Source organism: Scyliorhinus canicula, chromosome 16 (genome assembly GCF_902713615.1).
Source record: "Scyliorhinus canicula chromosome 16, sScyCan1.1, whole genome shotgun sequence".
In the NCBI taxonomy this organism is placed as follows: Eukaryota; Metazoa; Chordata; class Chondrichthyes; order Carcharhiniformes; family Scyliorhinidae; genus Scyliorhinus; species Scyliorhinus canicula.
Window position 1 is genome coordinate 117,287,081 of NC_052161.1, and position 15,791 is coordinate 117,302,871.

General features: G+C 43.4%; 1 protein-coding gene across 3 annotated transcripts in view; it reads left to right on the forward strand.

The window, feature by feature from the left end:
• The first annotated feature begins 4,054 nt into the window (after window positions 1-4,054).
• casp9 (caspase 9, apoptosis-related cysteine peptidase) overlaps window positions 4,055-15,791 on the forward strand; it is a 37,956-nt gene continuing 26,219 nt past the window's right edge. The window contains exons 1-3 of one of the 3 annotated variants that reach the window (XM_038822062.1): window positions 4,688-4,934; window positions 11,025-11,265; window positions 13,007-13,068. In XM_038822062.1, coding sequence (XP_038677990.1) covers window positions 4,803-4,934; window positions 11,025-11,265; window positions 13,007-13,068 — 435 coding nt within the window. In that variant the 5' untranslated portion in view covers window positions 4,688-4,802. Of the gene's footprint in view, window positions 4,935-11,024; window positions 11,266-13,006; window positions 13,069-15,791 lie in introns of all 3 variants that reach the window. The other 2 variants (XM_038822060.1, XM_038822061.1) reach the window with 2 other exon arrangements.

The window sequence follows — 15,791 nt, forward strand, 5'->3', positions numbered from 1 at the left end:
TGCTGTGGTCATATGCCTGTAGACAATATTATATATCGTTGATGGTGTGACCTCCAACCAGCAGGTGGCGATACAGATTTACCATGTGGTCCTGAGACATCGGTCACATGACATCCAACTTTCATCATAAGGTTGTAAGGCGTACATGAGGAGAGTCGTGCATAAGGGTAGTTCCAGGAGAGTCTAATGTAACTCTATGATAACTTGATTCTGATCGTTAGCTTACCATATGTACATTAATAAATCCTAATTCTGGCAAACTCACCAGCAGTTCTGTAGATTCATTACTCGATAAGATCACGGAACACAATAGTGCGCAATATGATAAAGAAAAGGGAAAGTACATACAAGAGGCCAGAATTAAGGAAGGAGCAACAACAAACTCAATAGTCTACAATTCTGATAAATTAATTATTAACAGTAAACTTGAGTGTCATTTGTGCAACAACAACCTAATTATTAGGATGAAGAAGATCCTGACTGACTGTAATATTTTCTATGTTCGTGGATGACGATGTCTTTGTAGTTGAAGTGATCAGAGAACATAAGGCTTTGTAAATGAACTAAATTGTTTATTAACTAACTAAAACACTAAAGAGTTTCTATGATGTCTACTATGATTACAGTTGGATACTATGGCTAAACACAAATAACTATGATTAACTAGTATTAATTACTATTGACAGAGTTACTTGATTTGCAACTGGACTCTATGCCTGCTATCCATGTTCTGCCTCACATGTGTCTGCATTCCAGTAATGTTCTCCTGTTGCCACGCCGCCTGTGGTCGGATGCTAGAATTGTAATCTATACATGCAGGCACTAATGTTTCTATACAGTTTGGTTATATTATATGCACAGATGATAGTTCACATATCATCACACCGACTAATCCCAGCTCTGAGAAAGTGACAACCTTATTCAATCGTGGCATACCCTATGACATGGCATACATCAATTTTCAAAACACAATTGATAACACTCCACTTGAAAGATTATGAATTAAGCTCAAAGCTCTGGAAATTCATTGAAATCTTGAGTACAGTTAAGAAATTGGCTGAGGGCGAAAGGTTAGCAGCCTAATGTCCAGAGGTTGGGTGGGAGGTAAGTACTGATGTCGTGCCCTAGAACGTGTTGGGACCACTGGTATTTCTAGGCAGTATCAATTACTTGGATCCAGAACCTCAGTGGAAATTGGTCAAAATTAACTTTTCAAATGTGGCTGCTCAGAAGCTGGAGAATGACCTAAATACACTAAATACAATATAAGCTAAATACACTAAATACAATATCAAAACTGCAGATAAAATTAACACAGGCAAGAGTGAAGTATTGCAAAGAGAAAAGAAAAATTGTCAGTTTTCAATGTTTTGATCAGTTTCAGCATTAACAAATTTTTAAAAAAAAATTTATAGTACCCAATTCATTTTTCCAATTATGGGGCAATTTAGCATGGCCAATCCACCTACCATGCACATCTTTTTGGGAGAATGTGCAAACTCCACACGGACGGTGACCCAGAGCCGGGATCGAACCTGGGATCTCAGCGCCGTGAGACTACAGTGCTAACCACTGCGCCACCATGCTGCCCGTCGCATTAACAAAATTAATATGAATAATTTTCTGCATTGCATTTAAAAATGCTATTTTTAGTTTGCTTCTATCACAGAATCATTACGGTACAGAAGGAAGTCAGTTGTCCGATTTGTTTCTACCAGCTCTCTAAATCAGCATTATGACTGCCTTTATCAGCATTCTCCTGCCTTTCCCCCATAGTCCTTCACATTGTTTCTATTCAAATAATCATCGAATGCCCTCTTGAAATCTTCGATTGAACCTGCCTCCAACATACTTCCAAGCAATGCATTCCAGACCCAAACCACTATTTTTTGCACATCACATTTGCTTCTTTTGCAAATTACTTTAAATCTGTGCCCTCTCGGGGCAGCATGGCGGTGCAGTAGTTAGCACTGCTGTTTCATGGCGCTGAGGACCCGGGTTCAATCCCAGCCTATGTCTGTGTGGAGTTTGCACATTCTTCCCGTGTCTGATTGGGTCTCACCCCCACAACCCAAAAAATATATGTATGGTAGATGAATTGGTCACATAATTGGAAAAAAAAGAATTGGATACTCTAAATTTATGAAAATATGTTTTCAAAAATCTGTGCCCAGGGCAGCACGGTAGCACAGTGTCACTGTCCATGTGAAGTTCACACATTCTCCCCGTGTCTGCGTGGGTTTCACCCCCACAACCCAAAAGGATGTGCAGGGTAGGTGAATTGGCCACGTTAAATTGCCCCTTAATTGGAAAAAAGGAAATAATTCAATACTCTAAATTTATATTTTTTTTCAGAGTACCCAATTCTTTTTTTTCCAATTAAGGGGCAATTTAGTGTGGCCAATCCATCTACCCTGCACATCTTTTGGTTGAGGGGGTGAGACACATGAAGACACAGGGAGAATGTGCAAACTCCACACGGACAGTGACCCGGGAGCATTTTAACATGTTACAAAACAAAACAAAAACATGACTCCCCAAATTCAACAAACCCTACATCAACAAACCCCTCAACAGTTGATGATAACTAGCTCTCCGGAATGCAAAATAAACAAACTTCATCTCTTGTGGAACCCCATATTTGTCCTCTTAGGGCAAATTTCACTTTCTCAAGATGTGAGAACTCCATTAGATTCCCCCAGTCATACTTCCCTACTTTTGTATTCAATTCCCCTCACAATAAATGGAAATATTCTGTTAGCTTTCCTAATTACTTGCAGTACCTGTATACTAGCCTTTTGTGATTCATGCATTAGGGAACCCAGATACCTCTGCGCCTCAGAGCTCTGCAATCTCTCACCATTTACAGAATAAGCTTTGTTTATATTCTTCCAACCAAAATGGACAATTTCACATTCACCCATGCCATGCACCATTGCCAGATTTTTGCCCACTCACTTCACCTATCTATGTTCCTTTGTAACCTCCTTAAGTCCGCTTCACAACTTACTTTCTTACCTATCTTTGTGTCACCAGCAAATTTAGCAACCATACCTTCAGTCCCTTCATCCAAGTCATTATATAAATTAGAAAAAGTTGAAGCCCCAGCACTGATCCCTCATCACATCCTGCCAACCAGAAAAATACCCATTTATACCAACTCGGTTTCCTGTTAGCAAGCCGATTTTTAACCCATGCCAATATGTTACCCCCTAAACCATGAGCTTTAATTTTCCACAATAATCTTTGATGTGGCACCTTATCGAATGCCTACAGGAAATCTAAGTACAGTACATCCACTGGTTTCCCTTTATCCATAGCACATATGACCCTTTCAAAGAAATCAAATAAATTAGTTAAATATGATTTCCCTTTCACAAAACCATGTTGACTCTGCCTGATTGCTTTGAAATTTTCCAAGTGTCCTGCTATAACACTTGTAATAATGACTTCAAACATTTTCCCTACGACAGATATAAGGCTAACTGGCCTGTAACTTCCTGCTTTCTGTCTCTGTCCCTTTTTGAATAAAGGAGATACATTTGCTACCTTCCAATCTAATGGAACCGTCCCTGAATCTAGGGAATTTTGGAAAATTCAAACCAATGCATCAACTATCTCATTAGCCACTTTCTTCAAGACCTTAGGGTGAAGTTAATCTGAACCTAGGGAATTGTCCGTCCGCAAACCCAACAATTTGCTCAAAAATACTTCCTTGGTGTTTGTAATTTTCCTGAGTTCTTTCCTCCCTTTCATTTCCTGAATTACAGCTATTTTGGAATGTTACTCTATAGTGAAGACCGAAGCAAAATACCTGCTTAACTTACTTGCCGTAGCTATGCTTTCCATTATCAATTCCCAGATGAACTTTCTGCAGGACCAATGCTCACTTTGTTAACTCTTTTCTTATTTAATATCTATAGAAATTCTTTCTATCCGTCTTTACATTATTGCTACTTTCTCTCGCACTTTGTTTTTCTTCCTTATCTTTTTGTCATTCTATGGTGTTCTTTATATTCTTTCCAATCTTTTTACCTGCCACTCGTCTTTGCATAAATATATGCTTTTTCTTTAAATTTAACATTGTCTTTAACTTTTTAGTTAACCATGATGACAGGTCCTCCCATTGGACTGTTTCTTTCCCATTGGAATGCGTCTGTGTATTCTGAAATAGCCCTTTAAATGTCTGCCATTGAGTCTTTATTGCCCTCTTAAGCATATTTGCCAGCCCACTCTAACTAGCTTCACTTTCAAGCCCTCATAATCGCCATTTTGTAAGTTTTAAATATTTGTCTTGGACACTCTTCTCTCCCTCAAATTAAAATTCAATCATATTATGCTTATAGGGATGCCTTCACTATGAGGTTATCAATTAATCCTATCTCATTGTACAATACCAGGTCTAATATAGCCTGTGCTGTGCATGGCCCCAGAACCTGCTGTTCTAAGGAACTATTCCCAAAACATTCTATGAATTCCCCATCAAGCAACTTGCTACCAGTTCGGCCAGGTTTTGCTGGTATTATATACTCAGGCTTGTTTAATTTCTGAGTGGTAAACACTTTGCAAGAATCTATAAGTTGGATTGTATGTCAGTGCTATTTGCCACTCTCTGCCCATGTCCTTAGCTGTTAGCCCAGCTGCGGCCTGCTCTGGGAGACTCCAGCAACACAGCCTGAACCGCAGCCCAGCCCATCCCATCCCCGGAACTGACTGGCCGCCATTTGCCGTGGGGCAGGCCGGCCCCGACAGTCGCCGGTTCGGTTCCTCCTCAGTGCCGGGGAGCCGGGGCCGGCACAAAGATGGACGAGGTTCAGAGAAAAATTCTGCAGCGGCATCGCGTCCGCCTGGTGACAAGCCTGCGGCCCGACCCCCTCTACGATCCCCTGGTGGCGAAAGAGATCTTCACCCAGGACATGATCGAGGAAATCAAGGTGTGCGAGGGATACCGTGGCGGGGCCAGGGAGGGAACCCGAGGACCCCGTCAGTCGGCTTTTCTACTTCGGGCCTGAAATGCTTCAAATGCCGCTGGGCGGGGAGCGGAGTTGGGCTCGACTGTGACGCAGCACACAGTTGAATATCCCAGTTCACGGGTTCGTGGACAGCGGAGGACTCCTGTGGACGCTTTTTAAAAATATAAGTTTAGTGTACCCAATTGTTATTTTTTTCCAACTAAAGGGCAATTTAGCCTGCCCATACATCTTTGGGTTGCGGGGTTGAGACCCACGCAGACATGGGGAGAATGTGCAAACTCCACACGGATAGTGACGCGGGGCCGAGATCAAACCCGGGACCTTGGCACTGTGAGGCAGCAGTGCTAACTACTGTGCTCCCGTGCCCTCGTGTGGCTCCCGTGCCCTTGTGTGGCTCCCGTGCCCTCGTGTGGCTCCCGTGCCCTCGTGTGGCTGCCGTGCCCTCGTGTGGCCGTCGTGCCCATCTGTGGAAGCTTTTCATGTCAGCAAGATTTTATATATCTGTGTGTGTATAGGTAATGATTCACAAGGGACCTGTATGCCTTGAGGAGCACCGTTCTGCATCAAGCATTGGGCAGTCAAGGAAGCAGCTCCTAAGAGGACAACTAAAAAAGCAATAAGGGGAGAGAAGATGAAGTATGCGTGCAAGCTAGCTGGTAATATAAAGGAAGATAGGAAGAGATTTTTTCAATATATGAAAGGTAAGAGAGAGGCAAAAATAGACATTGGACCACGAGAAAATGTGGCTGGAGAAGTAATAATAGGAAACAAAGAAATGGCAGACGTACTTTGCATCAGTCTTCATGGTGGAAGACATCAGTGGGATGCCAGAGCTCCAGGAGAACCAGGGGGCAGAGGTGAGTGCAGTGACCATTACTAAGGAGAAGGTTCTGGGGAAACTGAAAGGTCTGAAGGTGGATAAGTCACCTGGACCGGATGGACTACACCCCAGGGTCCTAAAAGAGATAGCTGAGGAAATTGTGGCGGCATTAGTGATGATCTTTCAGGAATCCTTGGAGGCAGGAAGGGTCCCAGAGGACTGGAAGGCGGCTAATGTAACACCACTGTTTAAGAAGGGAGGGAGGCAGAAGACAGGAAATTATAGGCTGGTTAGCCTGACTTCGGTCATTGGTAAGATTTTAGAGTCTGTTATTAAAGACGAGATCGCAAAGCACTTGGAAGTGCATAGTGAAATAGGACTGAGTCAGGCCAGCTTTGTCAAAGGGAGGTCGTGTCTGACAAATCTGTTAGAGGAGGTAGCAAGCAAGTTAGACAAAGGAGAATCAGTGGATGTGGTTTATTTGGATTTCCAGAAGACCTTTGACAAGGTGCCGCATAGGAGACTGTTACATAAGTTTAAAGCCCATGGTGTTAAGGGTAAGATCCTGGCATGGATAGAGGATTGGCTAACTGGCAGAAGGCAAAGAGTGGGGATAAAGGGGCTTTTTCAGGATGGCAGCCGGTGACTAGTAGTGTGCCTCAGGGGTCTGTGCTGGGATCACAACCTTTTACAATATACATTAATGATCTGGAAGAAGGTACTGAAAGCACTGTTGCTATGTTTACAGATGATACAAAGATCTGTAGAGGGACATTTAGTATTGAGGAAGCAAGGGGGCTGCAGAAGGACTTGGACAAGCGAGGAGAGTGGGCAATGAAGTTGCAAATTAAATACAATGTGGAAAAGTATGAGATTATGCACTTTGGGAGGAGGAATCTAGGCATAGACTATTTTCTAAATGGGGAAATGCTTCGGAAAGCCAACACACAAAGGGACTTGGGAGTCCTTGTTCACGATTCTCTTAAGGTTAATGTGCAGGTTCAGTCGGCAGTTAAGAAGGCAAATGCAATGTTAGCATTCATGACGAGAGGGCTAGAATACAAGATGAGGGATGTACTTCTGAGGCTGTATAAGGCTCTGGTCAGACCTCATTTGGAGTATTGTGAGCAGTTTTAGGCTCCATATCTAAGGAAGGATATGCTGGCCTTGCAAAGAGTCCAGAGGAGGTTCCCAAGAATGATCCCTGGAATGAAGAACTTGTCGTATGAGGAACGTTTGAGGACTATGGGTCTGTACTCGTCGGAGTTTAGAAGGATGAGAGGGGATCTTATTGAAACGTACAAGAGACTGCGAGGCCTGGATCGAGTGGACGTAGAGAGGATGTTTCCATTTGTAGGAAAAACTAGAACCAGAGGACACCATCTCAGATTAAAGGGACGATCCTTTAAAATAGAGATGAGGAGGAATTTTTTCAGCCAGAAGGCGATGAATCTATGGAACTCTTTGCCGCAGAAGGCTGTGGAGGCCAATTCACTGAGTGTCTTTAAGGCAGAGATAGATAGGTTCTTGATTAATAAGGTGATCAGGGGCTATGGGGAGAAGGCAGGAGAATGGGGATGAGAAAAACATCAGCCATGATTGAGTGGCGGAGCAGACTCAATGGGCCAAGTGGCCTAATTTTTTTATTTAATAAACATTTTATTGAGGTATTTTTGGTACAGTAACAAAAAAATAAACAATATACATGAAACCACAAACATAGTGCAAAAGAGTACAGGTCCCACCCTTTTTACCCCGCTACTCTAACCTAAACTACCTCCCCCCCGCCCCCCATCTGCTGACGATTAATTTTCCACAAAGAAGTCGACGAACGGCTGCCACCTCTGGGCGAACCCTAACAGTGAACCTCTCAAAGCGAACTTAATTTTCTCCAAACAGAGAAAGCTATCCATGTCCGATAGCCAGGTCTCCAACTTCTGGGGCTTTGAGTTCCTCCATGCCAATAGTATCTGTCTCCGGGCTACCAGGGACGCAAAGGCCAGAACATCTGCCTCTTTCTCCTCCTGGATTGCCAGATCTTCTGACACCCTGAAAATCGCCACCTCTGGACTCCGTGCCACCCTTGTTTTTAAAATTGGACATGACATCCGCAAACCCCTGCCAAAATCCCCTAAGCTTTGGACATGTCCAAAACACGTGGACATGGTTCGCGTTTTGTGCTCCTGTCCTTCACCCCAAAGAATCTACTCACCCGGGCCACTGTCATGTGAGCCCGGTGAACAACCTTAAATTGTATCAGGCTGAGCCTGGCACATGTTGCGGACGCGTTGACTCTACTCAACGCACCAGCCCATAGACCATCCTCTATCTCACATCCCAGCTCCTCCTCCCACTTGCGCTTCAGCTCCTCGGTCTGCGTCAAGTGGCCTAATTCTGCTCCTATGTCTTATGGTCTTATGGTCTAAGTCTATCTTGGCTGTAACAGGCTGGCGCCAGTGCAGTGTGAATGTAGGAATTTCAGATAAATTGTATTATATGTAGTTGGTACAGTAAGGGTTATAAGCCTGGGTTAGTATGTGACTGCTGCAGTCATGTTTTTTAAAAACTCTGGTTTGAAAGGCAACTAGACCTTTTGGAATCAGAGGTGCAATTAAAACATCATAAACGTTTGGGCTAATGGACTTTTTTTTTATATTAAGCGGGTTCCCTGGCGAGTAGATAATTAGAGACATCGGGCAGGATTCTCTGTCTTGCCAGCCATCAGGAAAACCCCGGGCTGCCGGTGAAACGGAGACTCTCGACAGCGGAGAATCCAGCCTATTGTATAGTTTTAGTAAGATGATGTAGGTAAAGGGAGGAGCCAAGGGTTGAAGCAGCCAGGTATTGAGTTTTTCAGTTTTGCAAATTAGTTTTTAGATTGGGATGTGAACAGACAAGAAGCTGTGCTCACAATACAATGAGGTTAGATCTGCCTGCGGACAGACCAGCCACTGATCTCAGGAGTTAAAGATTTGCCTGAACGGGATAGCAGGAATTTCAAAGGTTGGCAGTTTAAACAGTAGTTGAGAGGGGCAAGAATCAGAAAACTGGGTTCTGAAGGATATCTTTTTCTCAAAGTGGTTTTGTCCAAAATATCTCTACAGCATGCATTCCTGAGTCTGCCAACTGTAGTTAAAAGCGGATTTTGACCTGAGATTGATGTTATTTGAGTGGAGATAAATGTAGGGGTTAGGATTGTTTAACTGGTAATTGAAAGCTATGTGTATTTATTTTTTTAATTTTATTTTTAAAAATAAATTTAGAGTACCCAATTAATTTTTTCCAATTAAGGAGCAATTTAGCGTGGCCAATCCACCTAGCCTGCACATCTTTGGGTTGTGGGGGCGAAACCCACGCAAACACGAGGAGAATGTGCAAACTCCACACGGGCAGTGACCCAGAGCCGGGATCGAACCTGGGACCTCGGCGCCGTGAGACAGCAGGGCTAACCCACTGCGCCACCGTGCTGCCCTAGCTATGTGTATTTATAACGTTAAAGTTATTAATACTGTGTTAATAATAAAAGGTTATTTAACTTAATATTGTGTTAATTTAAGTTGTTAATAGGTTTTGTTGTTCATTGAGGATGGGTGAATGTTTATGACTGTTATCGTTATTGTTGGTATTTTATTGCGGTTCGTTGTTGTTATATAAATACAAAATTTTTCAATAAAAATTATTTTTTTAAAAAAAGTTTGTTTTAACATACCATGTCCCTATTTGTGCGTGAAAGCACTCCCGGAGGGAAGTATCCTTTCCGAACAGTCTTACAAATTAAATAAAATATTGGGGTTTCTGTCCGGTATCCAAACAACTGTTGGTGTCTGGTCCGGGATTGTAATAGCAGACACAATGGGTCAAATGGTCTCCTTCTGTGCCGTAACAATTTTGCAATTATTCTAAACCACACGCCAACTAACCCCCTATATTGCAAGTACAACTTGTCAAATATATAAACTTGCACAAAAATAGGATGAGCTCTTATACCTTTCCTAAGTTCTGTTTACCTCCTTTGATATACAGTTGTTTATGCATTCTTATTTGGATTTTACTAATTAAATATACTCGTGTATTAACTGTTCATATTTATTGCTTCTGTGGTGTATCAAAATATTAAGCACTGCAACCAGTACTGTACAACAAAATCATTTTAAAAAATCAAGTCCGGTTGAATAAAATATTTTAATAACTTTTGTCTGCTTGCCTTGTTTCTTTTCTATTCTCTTCTCTATATTTATTATTTTGTACACAAACCCCAAAACAAATCTATTTTCTTGTGCCTACAGTCCTGCCCTTCATTCTCAAGCTACTTTCGGCGTCTCTTTGAATCCCAGACTGGAATATTTTTTTAAAAATCGAATTAAGGGGCAATTTAGTGTGGCCAATCAGCTTACTCTGCACATCTTTGGGTTGTGGGGGTGAGATACACACGGACACGGGGAGAATGTGCAAACTCCACACGGACAGTGACCCAGAGCCAGGATCAAACCTGGGACCGTGGCGCCCGGAGGCAACTGTGCTAACCACTTGCGCCACCTTGCTGCCTTAGCTGCGGCAGTAATAAGGTATCACAACAATCTTTAGTAGAAGATCAAACCAGCTGTACACGGTTAAAAATTAACATTTGTGGCTGGGGACAATATTGAGACAGGACATGTCCAAGAAACAACAAAAAAAGGTCTTTTGGCCAAGATCAAGGGATCAGGTGTGGTGCTTGTTCTTGCCACCTTGGATCGAGTGTGTTCCTGTTATGAGGACCATGAATTGGATTCAATTTGAATTCAAGGTGTTTTTTGGAGAAGGCAGGGAGATGAATTGGGGGTTTGCCCTGTCCACTTTTTGAGTTGGCTTTGTAGCTCTGAGAAAGGAATAAAATTAATTTTTTTTAAAAAAGGAAGAGTAAAGAATATAAAAACATCATGTTTGAGACCTAGCCAGACACAGTTTAGGAATAGAAGTGCTTTATCTGCATGTTTATACAGTATTATTGTAAACTGGGCTATGAATGTGCTGAAGATTTGTAAGCGATTGAACTTCAGTTTCCTATTTCTGTTTGTAATCTGCCTTTGGTTTCTGTTTGTCTTGACGGAATTTTGGAAGATTAGCCATTGAAATAAACCAAATGCCGGGTAATATTGTGACTGCTTAAGTTTGAAATTATAGCATTGAAATACTGATTGTCGAAATACTGATTGTCAAAATGCAGTTTACAGAATTTTCTTTCACTGTAGAATTCGGGCACACGCCGGGACCAAGCCCGCCAGTTGGTTAATGATCTGCAGACTCGCGGGACAAGAGCATTTCCTGCTTTTTTGGAAAGTCTGGAGGAAACTGGACAACATGAGCTTATTGAATTACTGCGAGAGGGGCTCTCTGTCCACGACACGTCCTTCACCGCTGTTCAACCAGTTGAGCCCTGGAAAGGATATAAACCTGTACCGAGGGAGACCGGGTCTTCTCGTCCTATCCAATGTACGCAATTTGTGTTTGAAGAAACTGATTGCTTGACAATATGGATTTACCTTCAATCTGTTCGGGTTACTATTTAGTGGCTAATTTGGGACCAGTTTGTAGCTACTGAGCTTGTGACTATAAAACCCACAGCCATTGTGTTTGGGCAGGTGTAGAACAGTTGCTTCTCCCTCCCTTCTCTCTCATTGGGAAGCTGTCTAAAGGATTAAAAAGGAAACTAAAGGGCATAAGGCTTGAATGGTGCACAAAAGGCACAGCAAACCTGAGGGGGATCTGATTTATTAAGTGATTCAGAAATTTAAGAAGACAGCCGAGGACAATGAAACTGATATATCAAAGAGACATTGGGAATGAAAGATAGGGACTACACTGCTTGATGTCAGTAAAGCATCTGACATCATCGAGGCAGTGGAAAGGTTGAGAGATGTGTTTTTGAGGTTGGGCTGGACATCATTAGCATACATGTAGAAGCTGAATAAGGAAGTCTTAATTGTACAGGCTTTTGATGAGGCTACACCTGGAGTATTGTGTACTGTTTGATCTCCATATTTAAGGAAGGATGTACTTGCTTTCTTGAGACAGTATAGCAAAGGCTCACGCGATTGATCCTATGATGAGAGGCTGAGTAAATTGGGCCTATACTCGCTGGAGGTTAGAAGACTCTCTAAGGAACAACATGTAGATCAGGAAGATAGGTGTGTCAAGGATCGATTCAGAGACCATGGCGTTGCGATGGATGGACACAAAAACTATAGCCGGAGATGCACTTGCTGCACAAAAGAGAGGGGTTGGAGGAGAAGAGTGCGAGAACCATGTTAAGGGCAGCAGGTGTCTGAGAAGAAAAGTACGTCACAAAGAATATCTTTTGTGTCTCAAATTTAGGCTGTTTCAGGGTGGAAACCTGAATGACCAGCTTAAAATTTGTGGTAAAAAATTTTGGAAGCAACAAGCACAAGGAATTTGGAACCGAACTTGAGTCTGGAGCCTGGGTTGTAGCTTGGGATGACCTAGGGTTTGTGGGTTGCTTTTCTTTGAGCCAGTTTTGAAAGAGACGAGAATGATACTTATGGCGAGGAAGAGCGGTTAAATGGTAGGAATGTGGTCAAGACAGCAGAAGGTTGTTTTCATGCACAAGGTGAACTTGGATAGGAAAAATAGAACACAAACATGAGAATGAAACAGGATCAAGATCAGTGGAGGAGAAGCTTGAAGGTGAGAGGTTTGGCATGGTGGGTGAAGGAAAGGGAGGTTTGCCTTGGCGACAAATCTTCACAAACTTGAGAGGTGAGGATGGAAGAGACGAGGGGAAAAGATTAAAGGGACAATTATTAATGAAGAAAAGTAGACAGAGATTTTGTTTTGCTCCCCAGAAGGAATAGGCATATTTGGTCGAGGACAATGAAGTCTAATTGCATTTGTATGATCCAGTCAGATTTGGTGGTGGATGTCTGAACCAGTTGTGCGTCAGTTTTCATTCAGTCTATATCCCTGAGAGAGAAAAGACCTAAACCATGAGCAGTGCTCAGAGCCAGAGAGAATAAAGATTTTTTACCAGGGATAAAGGCATCAAAATGTTGAGAGGAGACAGTGTCAAATGGGGTGGTTGCTGCAGAAATATTGTGGCGGATAGAAGGCCAAAATGCTGGGCAGTTGGGAGTTTTGAAGTATAGCTGTAAAGTACTTGAAGTTAAATTGTCATATGGAAAAAGATGCACCACAATTTTCTGTTCTTGTGTTTCAGGTACCGATACGGATCACATAGTTCCAAGAAAACCAACTATGAAAAAACTACAGGATGACATGGTGAGTGATTATATCAGTCTTCTATACAAACTGGTTACATCAGTTGTTGAGATCTGAAATGAAATTAAATAAAAATCGCTTAATGTCACAAGTAGGTTTCAAAAGCCCCTACTCGCCACATTCCGGCGCCTGTTCGGGGAGGCTGGTACGGGAATTGAACCATGCTGCTGGCCTGCCTTGGTCTGCTTTAAAAGCCAGCTCTTTAGCCCTGTGCTAAACCAGCCCCTTGCAGTTCAAGTGCAGTCTCGCATACACTTTAAAACTCCGGTAGAAATTTGAGTTACACTTCTCGAATACAAAATAAGAATATTTTATTGCGTCTACTGATTACAATTGAAAGACATTGGCCGGGATTGTCCCTTACCTGGCGTGGCGGGGGGTCCCGGCGGGACGGAGTGGTTTGCACCCCGCCGGCCGGTACGGAAGGCCTTTGGCGTGATGCCAGCTGGGGGCGAAGGGACTCCGCCAGCCGGCGAGAGTCCGCGCGGGTGCGTCAGCGGCTGCTGACATCATCCCCGTGCATGCTCAGGGCGGGGGTTACCTATGCATCAGCCATCGTGGAGGCTGACAGCCGATACGTAGGAAAAGAGTGCCCCCACGGCACAGGCCCGGCTGCGGATCGGTGGGCCCCGATTGCGGGCCAGGCCATCGTGGGAGCACCCCCCCAGGGCCAGATCGCCCCGCACTCCCCCAGGACCCCGGAGCCCGCCCACGCCGCCAAGTCCTGCCGATAAGGGACCTAGTCTGATCCACACCGGCGGGACCGGCAGAAAACCAGCGGGTCTTCGGCCCATCACGGGCCAGAGACTTCGGGCAGCCCCGGGGCCCATTGAGTCGCGCCAGTGCCCGCCATTCTCCGGGGCAGGCGGTGCGACTCGCCTGGTATGACATGCAGATTAGTGGGGCTCCTGTGCACTCCTCCCATCCTGGTCATAACAGGTGTCTCAAGGATTCCAGGGATAAGGAGAACAGACAGGAAATTTAAGTGAGGCAGAAAATCAGCCCTGATCATATTGAATGGCAGAGCAAGCTCAGTGAGCCGTGTGATCTACTTCTGCCCCTTTTTCTTATGTTCTTTACCAACATAATAATCAAACATAGATGCAATTTATACTTTGTTAAATATTTAAAATGAGAACTGGCTGATAACCACACTTGTTATATTCTGGGCCATGTTCTATTAATTTTAATTTGATGGATAGTCTGGCTGTAAGGTCCGTGTATGAAATAAATTGATTTGACTCAACCCAGCTCATGGTATACATTTCTTTATGGTACATGCTTTTACTATTTGGTTGTGAATTGGTGTTTCTCCTTTGAGTGGTCAAATACATATAGTTTGTTGGAAGTCGAAAAATTCCCACTGTGCTATAAGATCTGATAATCTGATGCTACAGTTTAAAATATATATTGTTCCCTGTATCTGTTGTTCCCGACCTGATAGATCTTGACTAACCTGAGAATTCCATTTATTATCACTGACACCCTTCCCTGAAAGTGAGAAATAATTTAAGCAATAACATAAGACATTTGATTTTGTGCTGATTGTCTTAATTCAAAAGTGTTCAATTCGGGCAGCACGGTGGCGCAGTGGTTAGCCCTGCTGCGTCACGGTGCCGAGGTCCCAGGTTCGATCCCGGCTCTGGGTCACTGTCCGTGTGGAGTTTGCACATTCTCCCGGTGTTTGCGTGGGTTTCGCCCCCACAACCCAAAAGATGTGCAGGCTAGGCGGATTGGCCATGCTAAATTGTCCTTTAATTGGAAAAAATTAATTGGGTACTTTAAATTAAAACTATATATATAATATAAAAATAGTGTTCAATTTATTTGTTTCTGATTTTTGACAACCAAATGCCACTTTGCGTTATTAACATAGAATTTACATCACGGTACAAGGGCAAGTATTTATTCTTAACACAAACTTAACAACCACTCGATTTACTTTCAGGTAACTCTATTCACCACATGCTTCTATTCCGTTCTCCCTTACAAGCTAATCTAATTTACCCGTGATGCATCTATGTTATTTGCTTCAACTACTCCCATGTTCCACATTCTCATCACCCTCTGAGGAAATAAATTTTCCCCTTTGATAAACAATTTTAATGAGGTATTTTTTGGCATTGTAAACAGTAACATTACAGAACGTGAAAACAAAAGGGCTGTACAATAAACAAAGTACACAGTGCAATTGCCCTAACCTGTCCTACCCAGATCTGCCTAATTGACCCCCTATACTACATTCCCCTAACCCCCCGCCCCCCTGCTGACTATTAATTCTCCGCAGTCAATGAATGGTTGCCACCTCCGGCCGAACCCTAACAACGATCCTCTCAAAGCGAACTTGATTTTCTCCAGGCCCAGGAAACGCGCCATGTCTGACAGCCAGGCTTCTGACTTTGGGGGCTTTGACTCCCTCTAAGCTAAAAGTATCCGTCTCCGGGCTACCAGGGAAGCAAAGGCCAAAACGTCGGTCTCTTGCTCCCCCCGGACTTCCAGGGCCTCTGAAACCCCAAACATCACCACCTCCGGACCCATTGCCACCCTTATGTTCAATACTCTAGACATGACGTCCTCGAACCCCTGCCAGTATCTCCTAAGTTTTGGACACGCCCAAAACATGTGGACATGGTCTGCCGGTCCTCTCAGACACTTTACACACCTGTCCTTTACGCCGAAGAATCTGCTCATCTGGGACACTGTCATGTGGGCCCAGTGGACGA